This window comes from Chiloscyllium plagiosum, unplaced genomic scaffold (genome assembly GCF_037043375.1).
Source record: "Chiloscyllium plagiosum isolate Xiang-an unplaced genomic scaffold, Cpla_swu_hap1 HiC_scaffold_22, whole genome shotgun sequence".
Lineage (NCBI taxonomy): Eukaryota > Metazoa > Chordata > Chondrichthyes > Orectolobiformes > Hemiscylliidae > Chiloscyllium > Chiloscyllium plagiosum.
The window spans coordinates 47,419,723-47,445,184 of record NW_028270160.1 but is presented as its reverse complement, the minus strand read 5'-3'; the positions used below and the strand labels follow the sequence as shown (position 1 = coordinate 47,445,184).

Below are 25,462 nucleotides of genomic sequence, written 5' to 3'. Positions count from 1 at the left end.
TTCAGATTTCTGATGAAGGGCTTTTGCCTGAAATGTCAATTCTCCTGCTCCTCGGATGCTCCCTGACCTGTTGTGCTTTTCCAACACCACATTCCAGCATCTGTAGAATCTGCAGTCCTCACTCTCTCCACTGTATTGGAACAGTTTGGCTAGGGGAGTGGCAAGTTCTGAAGCACTAGCCTTCAGTACTTTTGCAGAATGTTGTCAGAGCCCTTAGCCTTTGCAGTATCCAGTGTTTCCAATTGTTTCTTGACATCACATGGAGTGAGTCAAATTGGCTGAAGGCTGATCTCTATAATGCTGGAGACGACTGGAGGAGGCCAAGATGGATCATCCATTTGGCATTCTGTGCATAAAAATGTTTGGGTTGGTTTCTATTTCCCCAAGGGCATTCAGTCTGCCAATGCTTGTTGTCTAGCCTCTCACAGGAAAAGGGAAGGTTGACTGATATTTCAAAAGATGAAAACTGCCATGGAACCACAACAAAAATCAATGCCTTTAGGAGAGAAAGTGAAGAACAAATGTGGTTTGTCTCTATGGGCTAATATGGATTCCTTTTATTACCTATAAAATTGCTGCAGTTATGTTGTGCTATTATGGCCATTAGTGAAGAATGTGCATACAATTGCAATGGTGTACCAATCATCCTCTGTTTTGATCAGAGTTGAATTTTTGTTATTTTCCAGACCACGGACAAAAGATGATCTGCGAGCTTATTTTTTACTTGTGCAGGTATGAAACTGTTTTCTGTGATAATGGTTATTTTCTGATGTTATTATCACTAATATCATGGGACATAGTTGACAGTGAGCTAATGACCACTAGATCCTCTAGACTGTTCCCTCTGCAACTATTGTTGAGTCTTTTAAAGAAAAATGATTGTGTAGCATATAAATACCCCATAGATCAGTTGGGCTTTATGGCCTATTCCTACACTGTAATTTCTATGTAAAATGTTTATAATGCAATGTCATTCTACATTCTGTACGTTAAAACTTTTAAGTATAATCATTGTTATTTGTTTAAAATCTTGGGTTGCTAATTGGAGAATACATGCTAAGTACTGTTTGTTCCTTTTGCAGAACCCTCAGTTTACAAGCACATCAACATATGTCATCTACGCCCATCTATTACGACAGACCGCCACTTTGTCTGAAGCAGACCATCATTTTCTAGTCCACTGGTTTCAAACGTAAAAGATTTTCTTTCTTTAGAGCTCAAAATATTTTGAGCAGAATGGGTTGATAATTAGCTCACTACTTATGTTTCAATGGGAAAATTTAATTAGACTGTAAACCAAGAGGTATAGATAATAATTCTGATTTACTTTGAAATTCCACTCAGTCTCCTCAGCATTACAGTGTTTTGCAACTATAAATATTTTTGGCTCTAATCCAGTCAACATCAAATTGTTGCCAAATCAACTGGGATATAATGTAACGCTCGAGAAGTAATTGCCAATTTTATATTGATGGAATCCACTCATGCAAATGTCTGCTATCAGAACCAACTTTAGAACAAATCCACCATGTAGAAATATAGGAACAAGACTAGGACATTTGACCTTTCAAGCCTGTTCCATTATTTAATAAGATTGTGGTTGATCCAGTTGTGGTCTCAGCTCCATTTTCCTGTCTACCCCACTCAACTCCCTTGTCTATCAAAAATCTGTCGAACTCAACCTTCCTCACTACCTTCTCAGGAGAAGAATTCTACATACTGAAGATGCTTAGAGAGGAAAAAAAATCTCTGCATCTCTGCTTTAAAAGGAGACCTCTCATTCTTAATCTATGTCCCCTAGTTTTTGTCTCTCCCCTCATGAAACATCTTTCTGGTATCTAGACCACTCATGATCTTTTATTTTTCAATATACTCACATCTAACCCTTCTAAAGTCCAATAGATAAAGGCCAAACTGTTGAACCTTTCTTCATAACCTATATCTCTGGAATGATTTGTGTACCTTCTCTGAACTGTGACTGATATATATTATGTCCTGTGGTTCTAGATTCTTGGGGCAACATCTATATCAACCCTGAAATAATTTTCAACTAGGTCATTCCTCATTCTTCAAAACTCCAGGGAAAATAAACCCTGTCTCCTCAATCTCTCCTCTTAACAAAATCCTGTCATCCCTTATTGATTTGATGAACCTCCATTGCACTCCCTCAATAGCTGGTATATCTTTGTTAACCCACATTATATGTATCTCTAATTTCCTGATTTACACAATGCCAAACATATGATTTAGTGAGCTATAAACAATTCCCAAACTTTTCTAGCCGTTGCTGTTTTTTTAGTTCCACCCAAACTGATTCCACATTTTAATCCTTTGATCTAAACTTCTCTTACTGAATAATTGAACTCATTCCTTATTAAGAATGCTACACCTCCCTGCCCCCTCCTTTTTCATTTATGCCTATCCCTCCTAAGTACTTCATATCTTTGGATATTCAGTTTCCAATCTTTAACTTAGCCCATAGCTGGTGGTACTCACTCAGCAGAAACTCTTTCCTAGTTCTAAGTATGTTATTGGTACCTACATGGACCATGACTGTTGGAAGATCCCCTACCGACCAGAGCAGATGTCTTGAAGCCTAACACTGGACATACAACTCAGTAAATCTTATCAGAAAATATGAGACATTTCACCTTTGAGAGAGAATATTATCTTGGAATTTTCTATCTGAATGGTGAGGTTTCAGAACCTGCTTCATTTCCATGATGAGGGTCATGATGTTGTTGGTCAGACCTGCCTTTGGGAAAATAACTCCTATCAGTCACTTTTTCTTGTCTGTGGTCCTTTACACCTGTTTACATAGGTCCAGTCTTATCCACCGAAGCATTAGTAAATACAATTTTCAAGCAAAACCCGCTGCTTAGTGAGCAGAGAAACGAAATCTCAGTAACTATCCTCACATTGGACCAGGCTTGCAAGGGAAATTAAAATACCCAATTTTGCTGCTCTGTCTGAAATGAGCACATACCAGAAATCAAATCTGGGTCATTTGTTGCTTGGATGACTTAATTATTCACTAGATAGCCTTCCTGAAGTATTTCATTAATCAGCTGAACATCATGACCTCAATGGGATAATGACTAACTGCAAGATTGACTTGTGTTTTCCTCAGATTGCCCTTAAGGAGATTTAAACTATTGGTAGAAAGATTACTGCAATTCATATCTTTACGTCTGTTTCCGGCAAAACCAGATGACCTACCACCCATGGCAAAGTGTACTTGGTGGATTCCTTCAGCAACAAGAGTCTTGGCTTTGCTCAGTGAGTATCTGTGGGAGGTTGTTACATTGTGCATTTCAAATGTAGATAATGTCTCAAATCTAGAGAATGATTTGCTTGTGTAACAATATAAGCAATTTGAATAAGATAATTGTAGTCTGCATTTAAAACACACTGGGTAAAATTAGGTTCCATAATGTGCATTTTTTTGGGCAGTATGAAACCTTTCAAACAATTGAAATGGGATCCAACGGGAAATGTGGCAGATACTTAGTTGTAAAAGAGTTTACGCTATCTCACCATGTGCAGATCATACATCCACACATCTAAATTATGTGCAGCATCAGTATCTGAGCTGATAGCTGTGGCCATAATGAAGTGGTTGTGTCTCTTTATCTTCACTGTCCCCTTGGCCATCCTCTACTGCAGAGATATGTTCCAGTTTTTGAATATCCAAAAAGAAGAAAGGACAAAGGCTGGTTTATGGTAAAGACGGAGAAGGAAGTGCAAAGTAAAGATCTGCAACATCAGATTGTAGGACAGGACAGATTGAGGGAGGAGGGTGAAGCGGGATGACAGGGAAAGGATTAGTTATGCACCTATCTATCTATTTATCTGTTGCCACCACCACAGAAATGGTACTTCTATTATATTCAATATTATCTCCAAGGGGGATAAAAGATGCAGGCCAAACACTACTACCTTCACCCAACCCCACTCCCATTATTTATTGCAGCAAATTCAAAGCTTTCAACAGATCCACTGCATCACAAAACCTAGTCCCTCACTCAGGCATGAAATTTCCTGATCATGACCAGCTCTTCATGAGGTTACGGGCAAACGTTTCAGGGTATGTTGGGCAGCTTTTGGGAGATCTGTGCAAGTCCTGTTAAATCCTTGAAACACCATTCAATTCTGAGAAGGCTCCGGGATAATTGGTGTCAGGTAACTTGTTAGAGAGACAATAGCCAACTTCCTGGACAAACAGAACAGATGACACGATGGGGAACCTATCAATGAGGACTGCATACTCAAACTATGACTGCTTGATGACACACTTCACATTCAACAACCAAATATATGAACAGATCAGTGGAACACCAATGGGCTCACCCATCTTTGGGCTCATAGGAGAAGCAGTGATGCAAAGACTGGAACAAACAGCCCTCCCACAAATCTAGCCCAAACTCTGGATCAGTTAGGTGGACAACACTTTTGTTATTATTAAGAGAACAGAAATTGAGAACTCACACCAAATTATCAACACCATGCTCACAGGGATAAGATTTACGAGAGGAGGAAACCAACAATCAACTCCCATTCCTGGATGTGATGGTGGAAAGAACACAGATGGTAAATGCACTACAAAAGCATACAGAAAAGCCACACACAGACCAGATCGTGAACTACAACACCAACTACCCGAAGACGCACAAGAGAAGCTACATGAGGACCCTATTCAAAATGGCGACAACATACTGCAGCACTCCTGGCCTACAAAGAGAAGAAGAAGGAGAACACCACTCCAGAGTATTCGCCAAGAATAGACATCCCCACAACTTCATCCACAGATGCCCGACAGATAAACAATGCGATGAGGACATGCCATACCTAACTCACTAACCACTCTACCTTATATAAAAAAACATCTCAGAACTGACAGCCAGACTTCTCCAACTACACAGATTCATGACAGCCCATAAACTGACAACTGTGCTCAGACAACAACTCGCCAGAACAAAAGACCCTATACTCATCATGCGTAAGACTAACGTAATTTACAAGATTCCATGCAGACTGCATGAAACACCATATAGGACAGACAAGCAGACAACTAGCAATCCGCATCCATGAACACCAACTAGCTACTAAACAACATGACCAATTGTCCCTAGTAACCATACACACAAATGATAAGGACCACAATTCAACTGGGGCAACACAACGATCATAGACAAGCCAAAAAGAGGACAGCCAGAGAATTTCTAGAAGCGTGGCACTCATCCACACACTCCAACAAACACATAGACCTAAATCTAATATACCAGCCTCTACAACAAACAACTGGAACAGACAACCGGAAGTACCAGGAAGGGAACCAAATAAATTCCAGTAGACAAAGTGCAGCAACTCTTCACAGGAGGCTCCAAAGCACTGAAGATGTCACCTAGACAGGGGACGAAACATCTGCAAATCAACTTCCCAGCTTGGCAAAGATACCCACAATTATGATAATTTATTTATAGCTGGGGTTTAGTATGACAGAGTCACCACGTTAAAAGTTTTCTCAGAGTGAGAAGAAACATTAAGAGAAATTGCAGCAAATCTTTGCAGAATTGACACTAGGCAAAGCTGAAGCAGATGCCAATGTATGGTTCAAAAAAGATATATATTTGAAGCATTGGAGGAAACCATGCTAATTGCTGAGATTAAACAAGGGGATAAGTTTTGGATTACTGCAGCAAAATCCACATCACTGGCACACTGGTCTAAATTACTGCCTTTTTTCTTTGAACTGAGTTTGCTACATATTAAATATTTTTTGAAAATTTAATTGCTAGCTCTTTATTTGATAGATTTAAATTATTCTATGAATAGTTACTGTTGCTATAAATGTTAGGTTTTTGTGTGTCTTACTGTTACCACAGATGCAGCTAACAGTCTGTCAAATCCTCCAATTATTCCTTTCATGGATTTCTACAACTCTACCTTGGATCATATTGACCTCATGGAGGAGTATCATATCTGGCAGTGTTATGGAAATTCTCACAGGTGAGAAAATCTAATTGTTCAAACTAGATTAAAGTAGATTTTTCCCAACACTTTTTTTTTCAAAACTAGACTATAATATACTTAATGTCAAAATTTTGTGTGTTTTTATATCCTTGATTCTCATTTTCTTTTGAGTTGAAAATTCCTTCTATAACAGAATCAGTATTAATGAATGCCAATCTGGTGTACAATAATACTCATAATACAAAAGTGCTGCAGGTAAAGGTTAAGGAAATAGATTTTCAATTAGAGTGGCAATTTCAGGTGAACTTCACTGATGTAGAAAATGGTTGAAATAGACTAACGATAAACACCAAGTGTATTTCCACCAGCACTATCATACCTGCCAACTGAATTGTTTTTACTGTGATTAAATATTGCCTATCAATGGCATACATAGCCAATCAGTTCATAAAATAGATGCAATACATAGTTAAATGCTATATATAGTTAAATGTTTAATAAGTTCAAAACAGTTGACTATTAATTTTTTGAAAAAAATAATTTGCAGAGAATATGAATTTGAATTTCAATGGTGTTTGGAAACAAATGTTTAAGAATGACATCACAGGAAAGTTGTGAGTTGACTGGTTGTTTAGCAACTATCTTTCAGGATTGTGTTTCAACTGCAGTAACTTTGAAAAATGTAAACATCTAAACTAGCACAAGGAAAGTAAGATTTTATAGATACAGGAGGGTAAGCCGATTTATAATTGAAGGCAAAGAGCTTCTACTGATTTCCACTTTATGGCTAATAGAACACGAGTAAGGTAAAAACAAGTAAAAGTAACTTAAAAGTATTGTGGGTAAATCACCACAAGCTGCCGTTAATTTCGCTATTCATTAAGAAATCGCACTATCAAGTACTGGATCAATTATATAAACTTGATTGCATGTGGCAACCAAAATAAGATTCAAGTAAGCAAGTTAAGTCTCACAACCCAACTTTGTTATTACACAATTAATGGGGGAATTTAGCCATAATTCCAACAAACAGTGTATGTCTCTGGATAGGCCCAGGGTTCGATCCCTATGCAGTTTTATTCTCTGGAGTTCTCCTACTAATTAATTCTGGAATTGAATTCTTATGGTATTTTCTGTTCTTCAGGTTTATGGTGTGACATTATTGTTGATCCTTTAGAATCTTACATCCACAATATTGCAAGTCTGCAGTTTGCCATATTAACATGAGTAGCTTCCCTGTTCCTTGTCACATTTGGCATTGATTATCTGTTTGAAGATACAGTTTCCTTGCAACAGTTGCCCTAAACGTCCTTGTGGCATAAGTTATAAAACACCTGATAAAATGGTTTTGTTTATGTAGCTTCAACTCCTCCTTTTCCCAGGCATAGCTAATTACTTTCAATTCCTGAACAACAATTTATCTTTATCCCTCAGCAGTTTATTCCAGTTACAGCTATTGCTGATTCTTTCGATCCAGGACTTTAATGACTCACAAAAGTTTAAGATTAAGGTAAAGCAGGACAGCTTGGCCAAGTGGAATGCCTGCCCTCTGGCATGTGGAGAAACAACTTTTCAATGAACTTGAATTACCTGAACCCCTGGGAGTCTCTGTTCGACAACACTTCCCAGGGCCCTACTATTAACTGTATAAGTTGTGCCCTTGTTTGTCTTAACAAAATGCTACATTTCACATTTATGTAACTTAAATTGATCAAGTTCCCTTCATAATCTTAAATAACCTTCTTCACCATCTACTATATAACCAATTTTGGTGTTATCCACAACACAGAAAATAACTGCTCATTTGACAAAATATGACTTAGTATATAAACTGTTTAGATACAAGTCAGCAAACAATTCAAGTATGAACAATCTAGAATGAGAATTTTATTTCCAGCGAAGTCCCAATCAAGTTCCTCAAACAGAAATTTACAATTTTATTATCAAAGCAATAGATTGCATCTTCTGGATTCACAACCTTAAAAAATGCCCTTCTTCTTATTTATCTATTTTCATTTATACTTTTTTTTATATAAGTACTGCTGAATAGATCATTAAAACAATGCAGATATTTTACAGGATAATGGGGTTGGAGAAGGTTACAGAGAAAGGGAGGAACAAAGACCAAAAAGCATATGCAAACAAAAATAAGAATTTTTAAAATGAAACATTGTCCGACCTTGAGCCAATGGAAGTAGTGACCACAGGGTATGGGGCAACAGAACTTGATGTGAGTTGCGAAAACGGTAATGGAGTATTAGGTGGCCTCAGGTTTTGTGAAGGATAATATTTTGTGGAGACAGGCCAGAATGTAGTGGAATAATCAGACCTAGGGCAGTATTCCAAAGGTAGAAATAGACAGTATAGATGGTGTATTAAATATTTGGTTGGAAGCTCATCTTGTGGTCAGAGGTACCAAGATTTGGTAAACAAAGAAATTGAGTATTTATTATTTTGAAAGCACATTTTTGGTTTATTTATTGCTCACATTTTAAGACCAATGTACCCTTTTTAGTATTGAAACATGCTATTCAAAGTTGTAACATATAGCACAAGGGTGCCCCCTTGAGGATATTTGACCTGTTACAGGGCATTTGCGATTTTGGTCATCAGATTTAATTACAAATGAGTAATGATCAATCTCACAATCACATTAGCAATATTTGTGATATTTGTATTTAAACAAAACATTCTGAGGTTTAGAACTGAAGAGATTTTGGATAGAGCCTATTCTTTGTGATGCAAGTATTAGAAATATAAGACTTAATGCAGTTTAGCATACATCTAAAATAATATGTTCAATTGTTATTTAATATGATTTACTGGAATTAAAAGTAATCTATAACTGAAGGAGTGTCTTGCCCCTGTTCTGTATTTACCTTTAACACCTTGCACCATTCTGTGTTGTGTACCACCAATTAATTCTTCACCCATGGTCCCTTCATTAGCTGCGTTCATAAATGTTTTTTTAGAGAAGGAACTAAACTTCTCAAAAACTGATAAAATTTATGGACGAAGAAAGTTTTGCATGGGAATGACTTGTGAACTGGTAAGTGGAATCTGTTGCTAAGTGATTGAATGGACTGACTGAAAATCTCTGACCCTCTCACTCGGTGTACCACTTTACCTTTTAATCAGCCCAGGTATGCTGCTGCCCACCCACCTACCTGTCCTATCTGTATCTTTGCACAGTTACTGGTTCATTTGGCCTGAATACTGCATGCCAACTACTTTGCCATCAGTAGACATTTGTTAGGGATCATCAATCATGATTGTCTCAACACACCTGCTTGAATGGTTTGCTTTTCCCTTGGTTATTTGGTACTGCTGCACGTACCTTGATGCGGATAGTTAAAGTGTTTGTCTGTGTCTGAAGCCATAGCTCACTTGATAATATTCTTACCTCTAAATAGTAAATTGGGTTCAAATCATACTATAGTGGTTTGAGCGCAAATGTCTACGCTGACGCAGTGCAGTGGAGTACTGAAGGAGTGCTGCATTGCTGAAGGCGCACAGTCTTTTAGTTGAAGCGTTAAACTGGTGCCTGGTTCTGCTTTCTCTGATGGACAGTAATGATCCAACATGTTAATTGAAGGAGAGCAGAATTGTTGTCCTTGGTGGCCTGGCCAATATTTATCCCTAAACCAGCACAGAAAAATACAATTATCTGGGCAGTATCAAATTGCTGATGGGAAGAGCGTGCTGTGCACAATTGATTGCTGCATTTTCTACATTACCAAAGTGACTTCACTTCAAAAGTAATTAATTGATTGTAAAATATTTTGGGAGATTCTGAGATCACAAAAAGTTTTCATTTTCTTTCACTTTGTGCTCTCTGGGTCGTCTTTGCTCACACGTGCATGTTAAACTGCTTCACAAGGACATATTTTGTGCTATGCCATAAAATATTTAGTGGTGATGTTTTGGAAAGGTCTGATACAATATGTACCAGATGCAGGAAATGTAATTGTATAGCTAGGTTGCAACAGCGTTGTACTACTAATTCAGATGTCCATAATCCTTTTTGAAGACTTTTTTTTAAATTACAGGTTTTCCTTCTGCCAGTTTCCTTTCATTCTCTCCTTAGCAGCAAAGAAAATTATTATCCAGAGGGACTCTGAACGTCAGATGATCACAGTAGCTAGGGTAAGTAAACATTAGGCAACTTTTCTAGAAACAAACTTTGGTGAGTGCTTGGCATTGGATCATTTATATAAGGTAGAATATTTTGTTTTTAGCACTCTGACCTGGTTTATCTTTTTAAAATCTCATTCACACAGAACATCCCTAGTTTCTCACGTTCCAGCTAATGTTCAGATTTTAGTTCAGCCACTGTTTGAGCTTGTCATTCTTCTCTCCTCTGTGAATTTTTAGTCACCCTATCAAGATTTGCAAGGTGGAGCATGTTGTTATTATAGCTCTCGTACAATGAAGAGGGACTTGGGGATTCTCAGGCTCCTTTTTATTGGACATGAGTTCTAAGGGTAGCAATGCTATGATACAGACTGATATGCAGTCTCAATCAAACAATTTTGGCAAAAATGAAACCATGTGTTGTTCAGGTGGTTTGTAGCAATGCGAAAAAAAAGAGCTTAACATGTTGGAATACTTGAGGCTAATACTAAATGAAAAATGGACAAAGGCCCCATTTCCTAGCACTATTCTGCTTTATCATTTTATGTAAAAATAAGAAATAATCAAAGTTGTGTTCTATTGCATTGATTGTGCCCTTGCAAATGTTTAAAACGTGCCACGCTAGCTTCAGACTACTCGTCTTCTTCCTGTACAGCAAAGCTTGGTTGATAAAGTGTCTCGTAGACAGAAGCCAGACATCAACATGCTTTTCCTAAATGTTAAAGTCAGACGCTCGCATTTGGTTAACGATTCACTGGATGAGGTAATGTCAGCTCCTGAATCTGTTTTTGTAATTAAATTGACTATAATTAATCAAATAAATGTAAAATTTCCTCTTTGTTCGGATTGTAATAAACCAATTATGAGTAGTTAAGTATTGCTGTTCAGTTTTTGTGCAAGTATCTTATGAACTACCAGATAATAAATCTGCATTGAAATGAAGTGCTACCCATGGTGAATTATTTCTGCTGAGCTGTGTCAGCAGTTATATACATAGTTGCAACATCAGTGTTTTGTATCCTCCCAAAAAACAATAATGATCAGTAACCCAGAAGAACTCAATAACCTGCTTCAAGTAGGATCATGGATCCTATACAATCACCTGAGCAGCTAGAACAGCACCCTTACTTTGGGATCCCATTTTTAAGAATAAACTATCGGCAGAGGTCAGCCTATATCCAAATGTTATGATCCCAGCTCGTGTTACTACTGGACAGGTGAAATTCCAGACAGAAATGTAGCTTGATAGATCATATTTTTTTATCTAACAACATGGTGCTTCATTGAAATATAATCACACAAAGCTGCAAATTTGGTTTTAACAATACAGGTAACGTTGCCATAATCTTACCAGATAATAGGGCTACGCTTTCATTTACAGGGAGATGACTGGTGGTGGCCTAATATGAGGGTCACCATGCCTCAGGCAAATGAAGAGATTGAGGATGGTCCTTCATAGTGACCTTAGCCAGTGTGGGATTTGAACCCATGCTGTTGGCATCACTCTGCATCGCACATCAGCCATCAAAGCTAAAACTAAAACCATTTATTTCAGTAAAGAAATGTAGGTAAAATAGAATAAACCAAACTATTTCTGCAGATGATGGTGAGCTGTCTCTTTGGGTTTTGGTAATACCACAGTACTGCTTGGAAGAGAATTTCAGGAATTTTATCCAGGGACACAGAAGGAACAGTAATACATTTCCAAGTCTGGATGGTGTGTGACTTGAATAGGAACTTCTGGGTGCTGGTGTTCCTTTGTATCGGCTGCCTTTGTCTTTCCAGATGGTATAGATCATGGGTTTGAGACATGCTGTGGAAGGAGGCTTGGTGAGTTACTCCAGTCAAGTTGGCTTTACCCTGGTGCTGTTGAGTTTCTTGTGTTGTTGGAGCTGCACCCATCCAGACAAATGATGAGTATTCCCTCACACTCCTGATTTCTGACTGGTAGATCGTGGTCAGGCTTTGGAGAGACATGAAGTGAGTTACTGCAAAATTCCCAAAATATAACATGCTCTCATAGCCACATATTCATACAGCTGGCCGAGTGCAATTTCTAATCAATGGTAACTCCTAGACTTAGGAAAGACCATTGAACATCAAGGGGTGAGTGTTAGGTTTTCTCCTGTTGGATGTGCCCCTTGTCTGACATTTGTCTGGTGTGATTGTTAATTTCCACTCCTCAGCCCATACCTGAATATTGTTCAGTTCTTCCTGAATAAGGACATGGGTTGCTTCAATATTTGTGGAGTCATGAATGGTGCTGAATATTATACAATCATCAGCAAAAGTCCCCACTTCTAATCTTATGATGGAGGGAAGATGGTGGGTGAAGCAACCGAAGATGATTGAGCCTAGGACACTACTTTGAAGAACTCCTGCAGAGCTGTCCTGGAGCTGAGATATACAAACATATGAAATAGGAGCAGTAGATCATTTGGCCCCTTGATACCACCCCACAGTAAGATTATAGCTGATTTATTGCATTTCAAATTCCATATCTGTCTGTCCCTGATGACCTTCAATACCTTTGCCTAACAAGAACCTATCACCATTTTAAAAATATTAAATGACCCTGTCTCTACCTCCTCCTTGATTGACCTCCCACAGCCACAGTCATCTTCCTTTGTACAATGCTGTGATGGTGTTATGTGATAGCAGCATTAGCAATGTCTTCAATCACTTGGATTGAGTGTAGTCTGATCAGAAAGTGATTGGTTTGACTTCACATTGTTTGCTTGATGCCAGGATTGTAACTGGCCAGGGTCTTGGGTAACTTGCAGTTTGTGGTGTTCCTGTGTGTCTGCTGAACTTGTCCTTTAATGGGGTATAGTTTGTGACTTTGGATAGTGTTGTCTAAGGAGCGTGACTGTGTTTGTGCTGCCCATTTTTTTTTACTATGTTCATCTGTGCACATTTTTAAGGTATGGTATATAAAGCTTTTGTTGATGATTTAACTTCAAACTTTTATCTTCCTCATTTAATCAACCTTAGCATTAGGCTAATGCTTCAGGCTTAACGTGATCTACATTAAGGCTAAAACTTGAGAATATTTCAGAAAATGGTTGAAGGTTATAAAGCATTTGTTAGAGGAGTTGCCTTGGGTTGAGGTCATTATTAATTGGGTGCCTGATGTTGAACTCCCTAAGATTTTCAGATTTACACCAGTAACATCTGGCAAAGAACCCAAAGGGATAATATGGGCACATTTATTTCAGTGAAGCAACTTGATATGAATTGCGCTGCCCAAAAGGGGATGAAGTAGAACAGATTTTAAAAAGAAAAATTGCAGAGCAATTGGAAAAGAGTGAAACTCATTGAAAGCTTTCAAGCAGCCACATTAGGCCAAATGGTCTCTTTCTATACAGTAAGATTTTGTAATAATCCACATTCAGAAGTGCATGTTTGTTAATTTGCAGTTAGTATTAAATTAAGAAAGCCTAAGTAGGCACTTAAAGGATTTCAAAGTGAGTTAGATAACATATTTTAGCTTCCATTTGTATGCTTTTTTGTATTTAGTATGGATAAATAAAAGTTATAGGGAAAGAAAAAAAATGGGATGAGACATTTACATTATGGATAATTGTTGAAATATTGGGGTTGAAGTTGCAAGACTTGTGTGTTTTATAAGAGATAAAGATCAACATTCCTGACCACAGTGAAACAACAATAAACTAATAACATTAAACAAAACTAAAAAAATGCTGAACTATATACATTGGAGGGTATTATGCAGAAACTGCAAGTCATTTACTTCGAACATCTCGAATTCCAGGTTCAGATCTGGTTTCCAAATTCAAAGAGACTTGGGGGTTTTCATGGTTTGAAAGACTCTTGACTGATTCTGGAAACTGCATAAAAAAGAAAGTGGTCAAAGAGATACTGTTCCAAAAATATTCAAAGGGAATTTTGAATAATCACCAAAATATTTTCATAAATGAGTGGTTCAATCATATATAAGCGATTGCTGAAATTGTTTAGGGAAAAGTGGATGCTGAGGTTTGAGGGCAATCTATGGGATTGTTCTCAAAAAATAAGCTAATATAAATTAAGTAAACTACAATTTTGCATGTATCTTGCTTTTATAGTATGTCACCTTGTAATGAATGACATCGATTGCATCAATAATTAAATAGTTAGTTTGACCAAAGAAAAAATTGCAATTTTAAAACATATTTGTGAAATAAATATACAGTATTACGTGTATTCCAATTGGGTTCAATATCATTCCTCTGATATAAAAAGATCTAGTTATAAATCTGCAATGGCTATGTGTGAGAACACTGACACATACCACAATCATATGAAGATAACATACACTTTATACTAAAATAGGCAAAAAATGAAGTGTGGATGATGACACAAAGTCTGCAGAGGGACATAGGTTAAGCAAGTGGACAAATATAAATGGAATATAATGTGGGGAAATGTTTGGTTCTGATTAGAGAAGATGACTATTATTAAATTACAAAAATGTAGAAAGCTATGAACAGAGGGACATGGAAGTCCTCACCCATGAATTACAAAAAGCTAGCATCCAAATTCAGCAGGCTATAGGGAAGGCAAATGGAGGAAAGGCCTTTTTCAAAGGAATGGAGTAAACAAGTAGGAAGGTTTTGCTAAAACTACACAAGGCACTTGTCAGCAACAGCCAGAATATTGCAAATAGTTTTGGATACCCTATTTAAGGAAAGATATAAGAGCCATGAGGTTTTGCTGTAGCTCTATAAAACGCTGGTTATAAGATTTATAAGAGATAAAAATCAACATTCCTGATCACATTGAAGCAACAGTGAACTAACAACCATAAACACTTGGAATATTGTGTCTACTTCTGGTCACCTCATTATTAGGAAAGATGTGGAAGCTTTAGACAGGAGATTTACCAGGATGCTGCCGAGACTGGAGGGCTTATCTTATGAAGAGAGGTCGAGTGAGCTAGGGCTTTTCACACTGGAGAGAAGAAGAAAAATGGGTGATTTGGTAGAGGTGTACAAGGTAATAAAGAGGCATAGATAGAGTAGATAGCCAGAGACTTTTCCCCAGGGCAAAAATAGCTGTCACAAAGGGTCATCATTTAAAGGTGACTGGAGGAAGTATAGGGAGATGTCAAAGGTAGGTTCTTTACTCTGAAAGTGGTGGGTGCATGGAATCCACTGCCAGCGGTGGTAGTAGAATCAGAGACATTAGGGGCATTTAAACGACTGGACATGCACATGGACAGCAGTAACTTGAGGGGTGTGTAGGTTAGAATGATCTTAGATTAATATAAATGCTCAGCATAGCATCGTGGGCCAAAGGGCCTGTACTGTGCTGTACTGTTCTATAGATCCTGGCATTGGAGGCAGCCAAGACAAAGTTCACTAGACTGATGCCAGGTATGGAGGGACTGTCTTATGAGGAGAAATGGAGTAGGTCAGGTCTGTACTCAATGCAATATAGAAGAATGCGAGGTGATCTTTTTGAAACATTGAGGATTCTTAGGGGATTTGATAGGGTAGATACAAAAAGGTTGTTTCTACATGTGATATGGTTTGTGACCAGAGGGCATTATCTCAGAATAAGATGTTGCATAGAGATGAGGAGGAATTTTGTCTCTGAGAATAAATCCTTTATTGGAGAGGGCTGTTGAGGTTGTGGTGTTGAATGTACTTAATGAGATAGACAAATTTTTAATCAGTAAGGAAATCAAGGACTATTGAGAAAAGACAGGAAAGTGGAGTTGAGGATTGTCAGTTCAGCCATCATCTCATTGAATGGCAGAGCAGACTTGATGGGCTGAATGGTCTACTTCTGCCTCCTACATCTTAGTCTTATCTCTCTACAAGGACTCAATTACTGTACACTATATGATCATCCATTGCATTGCACATATGTGTTAAGAACAAATATATGGTAATAAAGTTAAGATACATGATGTATGGCATGAGGGATGCACGAGTGATTGTGGGAGAGGTTAGGAAGGAAGTTGTTGAATGTGCTACTTTTCTTGCAAGCCCCGTTGCAGGTGCAGCCTACCACACCTGGTGGATTGTATTCCTGACATACCAGCCACAGTTTTAAACAACAGAGGAAAAATAAAGATGTGATTGTTGATGATAAGTGAGATGTACAATTGAAATACAAATGATGTTCTTCACAACTGCTCTGATTGAATGGACTGTTAAAAATGCCACTTTAGCAGTTATCTTGTAACTACACCAAAAATTACTTGACTGACAAAATATTTTGATGGCGCAACAGCAAACTTTGGTAGAAACTAAAGTACAAAGTTAAGCACATTATTTGTTATGATATAGGGCGACGTAGTACAGTGATTAGCACTACTGCCTATCAGTGCCAGGGAACCGGGTTTGCCTTGGGTGACTGTTTGTACAGAGTTTGGATGTTCTCCCGTGTCTGCATGGTGCTCCTGTTTCCTCCCACAGCACAAAGATGTGCAGGTTAGGTGGATTGGCTATGCTAAACACCGTGGGCTTCGGTAGGGGCTGGGTCCAATTGGAATGTTCTTTGGAGGGTCAATGCAGAACCAGTGAGCCAAATGCACTACAGAAATTCTATGTTGGAAATATATTTTCTCTTACCCACAATTCATTTTTAAAATTTCATGTGTCATTTATTTTTAAAGTTCTGTTCCTCATCTTCCCTCTGGACATCTCTTTTATGTTACAGTTAACAAGAAAAAGGGCAGATTTAAAAAAGAAGTTGAAAATCACCTTTGTTGGTGAAGCTGGATTGGATATGGGCGGTCTCACCAAAGAGTGGTTTCTTCTGCTCATTCGTCAGATCTTCCAACCTGATTATGGTATGATTTTAAAATAGTAAAATAAATAAATCAGTTTTCTGAAAACACTTCTGATTGGGAGCAAGTGAATCTGTTGAAGTAATTTATTCCTCCAATTCTCTGTTGTATGTCACCTAAAATTAAAGGTTGTTGCAAAACCTGTTGCCCAAGATTTAGCTTTGTAGCTCATCATATTCTGCTGGACCACTATTTGAAGAAGGTCCTGTGGTTCCGCTTCAGTCCCATATTCATGGAGTTTTGGCACTTAGAGGTAGTGGGAAGGATTCTGGTGGAGGTGGGGTGCAGGAACATCGGTGGCATGGGGGAGTACGATGGCACAATGGTTAACACTGTTGCCTCACAGCACAAGAGACCCTGGTTTGAGTCCAACCTTGGGTGACTGTTCTGTCTGTGTGGAGTTTGCAAGTTTTCCCAATGTCTACGTGCATTTCCTCCAGATGCTCCAGATTCCTCCCACAGTGCAAAGATGTGCAGGTTAAGTGGATTGGCCATGCTAAATTTAGTGTCCAGGGGTGTGCAGGCTAGGTGGATTAGCCACGATAAATGTGGGGTTACGGGTGTAGGCAGACATTTTGGTCTGGGTGGGATCTTCTTTGGTGGGTCAGTGCAGACTTGATGGGCCAAATGGCCTCTTACTGCACTGCAGCGATTCAATGATTCTATGACATGGAGTAGCAGGTCAGACTGATAACATCCTTGTGAATCTGTTCCTAGACCTAGCCAGGATGGCCAATGCAGCCTGTGCTGGTGACTGCTTGCCTCTCCTCCATGGCTTTTCCATGCCCAATTGGACCTGAAGATTCCCAGAGATATGCTTGAGTCTTTCTGCAACTGGTAGCATCACAAGGACTGGATCCCACCATGGACTCTGGTCATTTTAATTATCCTTGCAGGCTTCTTTTTTTTTCAGATTTTTTTCTTGTTCATCATTAGTTGTGCCCTTTCACAAAGGTCACTTTAGTTTGCTCTTTGTTTTATGACCTAGTGTCTCCTTACTGGATTATTTTAAAATGTTATAGTTATTTGAAACTTCCTTTTGATATGTGAAAAGCTGTCCATCAAATGTCAGTGAATTCTGTATTATTGCAGTAGATGGCAGTATATTCCATGTGTCTGATGATAACATCATAAGATAAATTTTATAAATTAATCAAGAGACATCTTAAATGTCCCCCAAAAAATTGTATCTTTTAATGTAAATAAATCATTTGTGTTTAGATTCCAGAATACTGAGGGAGGGAAGGAACAAAATTGCTAGGACCTTGTATGAAATCTTTGTATCCTCTTCAGTCACAGGAGAGGTCCAGAGGTTTGGAGAGTAGCCAATATTGTTCCTTTGTTTAAGAAGGGCAACTGGGAAATTACAAGCCAGTGAGCCTTACATCAGTAGTAGAGAAATAATACAGGATTTGGTAGAGATAGGATTTATTCACATTTGAAAAAATATGGACTTATTAGCAATAGGCACTGAGGCTTTGTAATTAAGTTTTTTTTCCTGAGTAAGTGACAGACAATTGAGGGCAGAATAGTGGATATTTTCGACATAAACTTTAACAAGGCCTTTAACAAGTTCCCTCCTGGGAGGCTATTACAGAAGGTGAAGTCACATGGAATCCATGGTGAGCTATAAGATGGAATCAGAACTGACTTGGTGATTGAAGACAGAGTAGCGGTGGAAGGGTGCTTTTCTGACTGGAGATCCATGACCAGTGATGTGCCGCAGGGATCAATGCTGGGATTCTTCTTGTTTGTAATATGTATCTAAGTGATTTGGAGGAGAATGTAGGTAACTGGATTAGTAAGTTTGAGGATGGTACAAAGATTGGGGGAGCTGTGGATGGTGAGGAGTATTGCCAGAGAATACAGCAGGATATAAATAGGCTAGAAAATTGGTAGAGAAATGGCTGATGAAATTTAATCTGGACATGTGAAGTGATGCATTTTGGAAGGTCTAATGCAGGAGGTAAGTATACAGTAAGTGGCAGAACCCTCAGAAACATTAACATAAACATGTATCTAGGCATTGAGGTCAATAATTCCCTGAAAGTGGTCAAGAAGGCATATAGCATGCTTGCTTTCATCAGTCAGGGCATAGTGAATAAAAAATGGCAAGTCATGTTGCATGTATAGAAATTTAGTTAGCTTATATTTGGAATATTGCGTATAGTTCTGGTAGCAATGATAACAGAAGAATGATAACAGAAGCTTTGGAGCGGGTACAGAAAAGGTTTACCAGCATGTTGCCTGGTTTGGTGGGTATTAGCTATAAAAAGAGATTGGACACTTGAACATCCAAGGCTAAGGGTCAACCTGATGGAAATTTACAAAATTGAGAGGTATGGATATAATGGGATTTTAGTGTCTTTTTCCCAGAGTAGAAATGTCAATTGCTAGGTTTAAGGTAAAAGGGGGAAAGTTTAAAGTAAATGGGAAAGGCAAGTGTTTTTTACACAGAGGTTGATAATGTTTGAAATGCTCTGCCAGAGGAGGTGTAGAAACAGATACAGTAGTAATGTTTAAGAAGCATCTTGACTAATAGACAAATAGGTAGGGGACAGAGAGGTACAGACCTCACAGTGGCAAAAGGATTTTAGTTTAGAAAGGTGTCATGTGTTGGCTCAGGCTTGGTAGGCTAAAGAGCCCGTTTTTGTGCTGAATTGTTCCTTGTTCTTTAGAAAACTCGAGGTTAAGGAACCTTAGAAGACTGCACTGCTATAGTTTTAAAATATACGGCCAGGTTTTCAAGTAGGAAATCGAGTCAAGAAAGCTCTTAATTCTGCAAACCCATCTACATTGCAAGTTTCCAAGAGGCAAGCCCATGGTGGCAAAGGAAACAGGTGGATGGTGAAGCTGGTAGACTAAAAGAACTATTTCATTTTACTGGGATATTGGCATAGTTGTAAGAGTGATTAGGTAAAAACAATGACTGCAGATGCTGGAAACCAGATTCTGGATCAGTGGTGCTGGAAGAGCACAGCAATTCAGGCAGCATCCGAGGACAGGCAAAATCGACGTTTCGGGCAAAAGCCCTTCATCAGGAATAAAGCTTAATCCTGATGAAGGGCTTTTGCCCGAAACGTCGATTTTGCCTGTCCTCGGATGCTGCCTGAATTGCTGTGCTCTTCCAGCACCATGATCCAGAATCTGTAAGAGTGATTGTTAAACTCATAAACCCTCATCCCTTTCCCCCACATGAATACCCTTGCCTCCACGACTTAGCTACCCTGAGTATCCATTATGTATCTTGGTAAATATGATAATAAAAAATTCAATAATCAACATTACCCTATCCTACAAGTTGTCATCCAAGCCACACAACATTTTGACTTGGAAATATTTTGCTATTTTTTCATGGTCACTGGGTCAATATCTGACAGTAGGATAATTATAACCAAATGAAATGAACTGAAGTGACTCGAGAAAGTGGCTCGCTACCATCTTCTTAAGGGCAGTGCGACCCACATGTCATTAAAGAGTAAAAGAAATGTATAGATCAAAGATTAACCTACAATTTAATTTTCAAAATCAGTTGCAGTAGTGGTTTTTCTCTTGTGTAAATGTTTGAGCAGATGAATGAGTACGTTAATAAGTTTACCATATGGTTTCAATATTTATATATTTTAATACATAATTTACTATTTTAGAGCATATAAGGCAGACCTCTATAGGAACAACCATTGATCTATTGCCAACCAAAATATTTAGGGGAATTAAAGAGCAACACAATATTAGAAAATTAACGATAGCAATCTACAAAACGTTCTCCTTATCTATTAACAAATAAGGAAAACTGTGAGGTGAAGTTCAGTGGGAAGAGACTTGATACTTAATTCATTTCTGCATTTTCATATTAATTTAAATTCTTTGTAACTATCGCATTTTTTAGAATTATTTAAATATTAAAAATTTTTATACACTCTCTACCAAAATTAAGGTTTGCAAGTTAAAGCAATTTGTTATGGTGTAAAATTATTCTTCATAATTGAAGTTTAACAATAAACATAGTTCTAATCAATCATGATTAAAGCTTACTTAATTATTTTTAAACATGAATTTTACATTTTTTAAGACCCAATTCTGATGCATTGGTTTTAGAGCTCAAAAACAATTATGTAAACATCAAAAGTTCTGAAGGACTTACATCACTGGCACAATCTTCTGAGGAGTGTAAATCACTGAGTTACAGGAGACTGTTTTTGAGTTTTAAGAAGATTTGTAACTCAGGTTGAGGTTCTGGATGTATTTTTGCTTGCTGAGCTGGAAGGTTTGTTTTCAGATGTTTCGTCACCATACTAGGTAACCTCATCAGTGAGCTTCTGGTGAAGCACTGGTGTTATGACCTGCTTTCTGTTTATGTGTTTAGATTTCCTTGGGTTGGTGATGTCATTTCCTGCTCTTTTTCTCAGAGGGTGGTGAATGGGGTCCAAGTCAATGTGATTTTTGATTGAGTTCCGGTTGGAATGCCATGCTTCTAGGAGTTCTCGTGTGTGTCGCTGTTTTGACATCCATCCTAGGACAAGCCAAACAGAGACATGCATGAGAATTCCTAGAAGCATGGCATTCCAACTGGAACTCAATCAATAAACACATCGACTTGGACCCCATTTACCACCCTTTGAGAAAAAGAACAGGAAATTTCATCACCAAGGAAACCTAAACACACAAACAGAAAGCGGGTCATAGCACTAGTGCTTCATGGAGGCTCATTGATGATGTTACCTAGTATGGTGATGAAATGTCTGAAAACAAACCTTCCAGTTCAACAAGCAAACTTGCATCCAGTATACTGTTTATTAATAATTTTAAGATAGCCACTGTGATCCTTTATACTTAGCTTGCCCCATAGCTTTACATTTCTGGCCTGAATGTCAAATTTGGACCACTTCTTCAGAAATGTAGAAAGTATCTGATCAGGAAGCCTTTCTGTGCAGCACTGATGACACCCCCTTTTTACAGTAGTAACTGCTGTATCCCAGGGTAGGAAGTTTCAGTGGCACTTTGACAAGCTATGGAGAGAAGGTAAATGGGTGAAGACATAGGATGACATGGGTAGGTGAGGGGGTAGTGTGTTAGATGAAAAGGTGAATGGGTCGTGACAGGTGAGGGCGTAGGTTGCAGTGAGTGAATGAGGGGTTAAGAAGAATGGGTGTGATCTTCGGGGCAAATGGGTTGGATGGATTAGTCACGCAGAGGCTGGATTGATCTATGCATCTGCGGCTTGGGAAATCAATCTGGCTGTCAGATCGAGGAATGTCATTGGTGTAAGGGTTGGGTATTGGGAGACTATCAAGCAGCATCATCAGTTTTATAGTTATCCAGAGGTTAGAACATCTTTTTTTTTCTCTAGATAACTATTCAGGTAAGTTGGAACTCTGAAGTCTGCAACCCCAGCTCAGTATTGGGGTTCTTCTAGGGGTTCAAGATGCTAATAAGTGGTAGTTGGAAGTTTAAACTTCCTCAGCAGTTACCTTGTAATCAGGTGCTCCAAGGGATCCTGATACATATCAGGATATGTCTGATCACTGACTATTTAGAGATCAGAAGTTTTGGTTTATTATTCAAATTATCAATGAATTTCCAAAATAAACCCCGATGTTAATTTAATGACCATTTCAATCAAGAATATTGGGGAGGCAATGGCCTAGGGGTATTATCGTGAGACTAATAATCTGAAGATGCAGGTAATTTTCTGGCAACCGGAGTTAGAATCCCACCATAGCAGATGGTAGAATTTGAGTTCAATTTTTTTTTAAATCTGAAATTAAAAGCCTAATGATGACTGTGAAATCATTGTCGCTTGTTGGAAAAATCCATCCAGTTCACTAATGTCCTTTAGAAAACAAAAATGCCATATTTTCCTGGTCTGGCCTCCATGTAACTTGAAACCCACAGCAATGTGGTTAACTCTGAACTGCCCTGTGGACAATAAGGATGGGAAATGAATGCTGGCCGGAATAAAAATTTATTTTAGTAACACTAGGTTAGCTTGTACTTGGTAGAGAAGAAGAGGTGTAAATTAGATGAAGATTTTATGATTCTTGGCCTTTGTCATAGAAATCCATATTCTAAGCAGAGGTAAATATGAGCCAAAAGTGCTATTCTGTATGTGTAACTTTACAAATATGTTATGTGAAGGTACTTTTTTAAAAAAAACTCTAGTCATTGCAAGTAAAATAAGTAGTATGGGATTAAATTTCAGATCACTAGGGTGAGAAGGGTGAAAGAGACAGTCAGACATATTGGCTGATGGGCCAGTTTCCCACAGCCATTCACGTACTGACCATTTTGAGCAGAGTAATTGAAAGCCTGCCTCACAACCTCACCCACTCCATGAGTGATTTCCTTGAGCTTACCAAGTTATTCTGGATGTGATCCAGACCAACATGGACTGCCCCCACTGCCAACTGGAATTCCTAGCTGTTGCAGAAACAGGGCATTATTAGACTCAACTAAATGGAGTTATCCCAAATGGCTTTTGATGCCTACTAGCAGGTAGTGTATCTGACCCTGAGCTACCCTCTTTCACAATGGCTGAAGGCCCAAGGTTTGGTGGAGACCAACATGAAAGTCAGCAATCTAAATTATATTCTCATCTCGCCTGTCTAAATTGGGCTCTCAAATTCAACCGATCTTTTCCATATATCAAGGAAAGTGCAAATTAATAACATGCCAATGGTGTTACACATATTTTGAAACGTCCTTTTTCTTGTTCACCAACTAAAATTTAATTCACAACCAGGTGCACCTGCAATGCAAGAATCATTTATATGTGTGCTTTTTAAAAAAGGTGTCACAAATTTCAGTTTTTGTTTAACAGGAATGTTTACATATCAATGGGATTCACGGTTTTATTGGTTCAGTAGCTTTAAATGTGAAAGCTACTCTGAATTTCAATTAGTCGGAACTGTATCCTTTGCCTAATGCATTGATATAAAATTGCCATCAGTACTAACTGCTTCAAGAGAGGTATATTGAACAGAGTACTTTAAAAGCAAATTACTATTTTTCAAAGTCTGTCAGGATCAGAACATGAGAGAAATCTCTTAGGAACACTTAATTCCAAGCAAACAAAATGAAATATTTTAAGTCATTTAAATTCATTCCCCAGTGCACATTACAAAACCAGACAATGTTTAAACACAAAGCTGCACAGATTTTCTGAAACTGCTCGAGAATTGACCAGAGTAGAATGAGAAAAATGTCCCGTAATGTCAGAATGTAGTCTTTATAGACCTCTACAGGTCAGAAACTGATTCTAAGCAATGCTCTTACTGACTTTAGTTACTGGCTACATGTTCTAATAGCCCAAAACTGAACTGGTGAGATCTGAAGAAAGAACAAATATCTATCCAGGGCCACCTTGCCCAATTATTTTCTCTTCTTGCCACCACCTAGGAAGGGGGAAATTCTACACTTTGAACTGAAGAGTGCAAGAACAAGTCTAATAGGCATGCCACAAGATACTTTTTTCCAGCCAGCTGTGGACCAACAATAAAATACAACTTCTAGTTCTTCAACGTAGTGGCCTAGAGTTAGCTAGGAAAATTATGGTTATGAATGTGTATATTTTAAAGAAATTATCTGTGTAGAGAAAGAGGCATAATGAAATTATTTATGATTAAAAGTTACTAGATGATTTGCACCCTTTCATCATTAGCTGACCAAAAATAGGAATTTGCCACAAACCTCCCTGTGAATTTCAAGAATTATGGCATTTGTTATATCTTGTTAAAATCACTTACAACAGTGAGGACTAATAATTAGTGTGTTTTTTAGTGATGAAGTTTTTGCTCCTGACAAGAACACCTAACATCAGAGGGACAAAAGGGAACAATTACACCATGAAGTTTCATTCCTCTAGGTAGAGGGTTATCCTTTGAGAATTTCAAATTTGTTTTTTTTTTAGGTAAAACCTGTCATTGTTTTTTGTTAGTTGCACTGACTTGCATGTTGTGCTTTTACCTTAACATTTCTATTGTATAGTTGATGGGTCTGGCTGTGTATAATAGTATCACCCTGAATGTGCAGTTTCCACCCTTCTGTTACAAGAAGCTCCTGAGTCCTCCTGTTGTTCCAACCCACCAGAATGCTACTGTTGGAGTAGCATTGCTTACACTTGATGATCTGCGCCAACTTATGCCGGTAAGTGTCTTTATAAGATGTAGAGTTTAAGAGCTTTTATTGGACCTAAGATTTTAGAGGTTATTTCTGTTGCTCGTGTACAGTTACACACTTTTTTTCCTATCAAAGAACACACAGATTTTAATACTTTGTTAATTAATCCCATCACTTATTACAAAGAGTTGCTTAGAATCATGAGAGACCTCAGGAAATTTACAGAGGATATATAGCCAAAGTAAGAAAGGATTTTTTTTCTCCAAAAATCTGTCTATGTCAAAGTCAAATAGTTTAGAAGTAGTGAAGGCAGCAGTTATGGTGATCACTTACACAATTGAAAGATGATGTGGCTTCTGCTGTTGCAGAATTAATAAATTCTGTTGGTCATCTTGAAGCACAATTGAAAGAGACATTGTAAGCTGTTACTGTCTA

At 38.1% G+C, this 25,462-nt stretch overlaps 1 protein-coding gene across 1 annotated transcript in view; it reads left to right on the top strand.

Moving 5' to 3' along the window:
• Nucleotides 1-25,462, top strand: part of hectd2 (HECT domain containing 2) — a 110,116-nt gene that overhangs the window by 58,481 nt on the left and 26,173 nt on the right. The window contains exons 7-15 of the mRNA XM_043712450.2: nucleotides 687-732; nucleotides 1,083-1,192; nucleotides 3,131-3,279; nucleotides 5,886-6,009; nucleotides 10,023-10,119; nucleotides 10,763-10,870; nucleotides 16,780-16,912; nucleotides 23,730-23,818; nucleotides 24,896-25,054. Of these exons, the coding sequence (XP_043568385.1) occupies nucleotides 687-732; nucleotides 1,083-1,192; nucleotides 3,131-3,279; nucleotides 5,886-6,009; nucleotides 10,023-10,119; nucleotides 10,763-10,870; nucleotides 16,780-16,912; nucleotides 23,730-23,818; nucleotides 24,896-25,054 (1,015 nt within the window). The remainder of the gene's footprint in view (nucleotides 1-686; nucleotides 733-1,082; nucleotides 1,193-3,130; nucleotides 3,280-5,885; nucleotides 6,010-10,022; nucleotides 10,120-10,762; nucleotides 10,871-16,779; nucleotides 16,913-23,729; nucleotides 23,819-24,895; nucleotides 25,055-25,462) is intronic.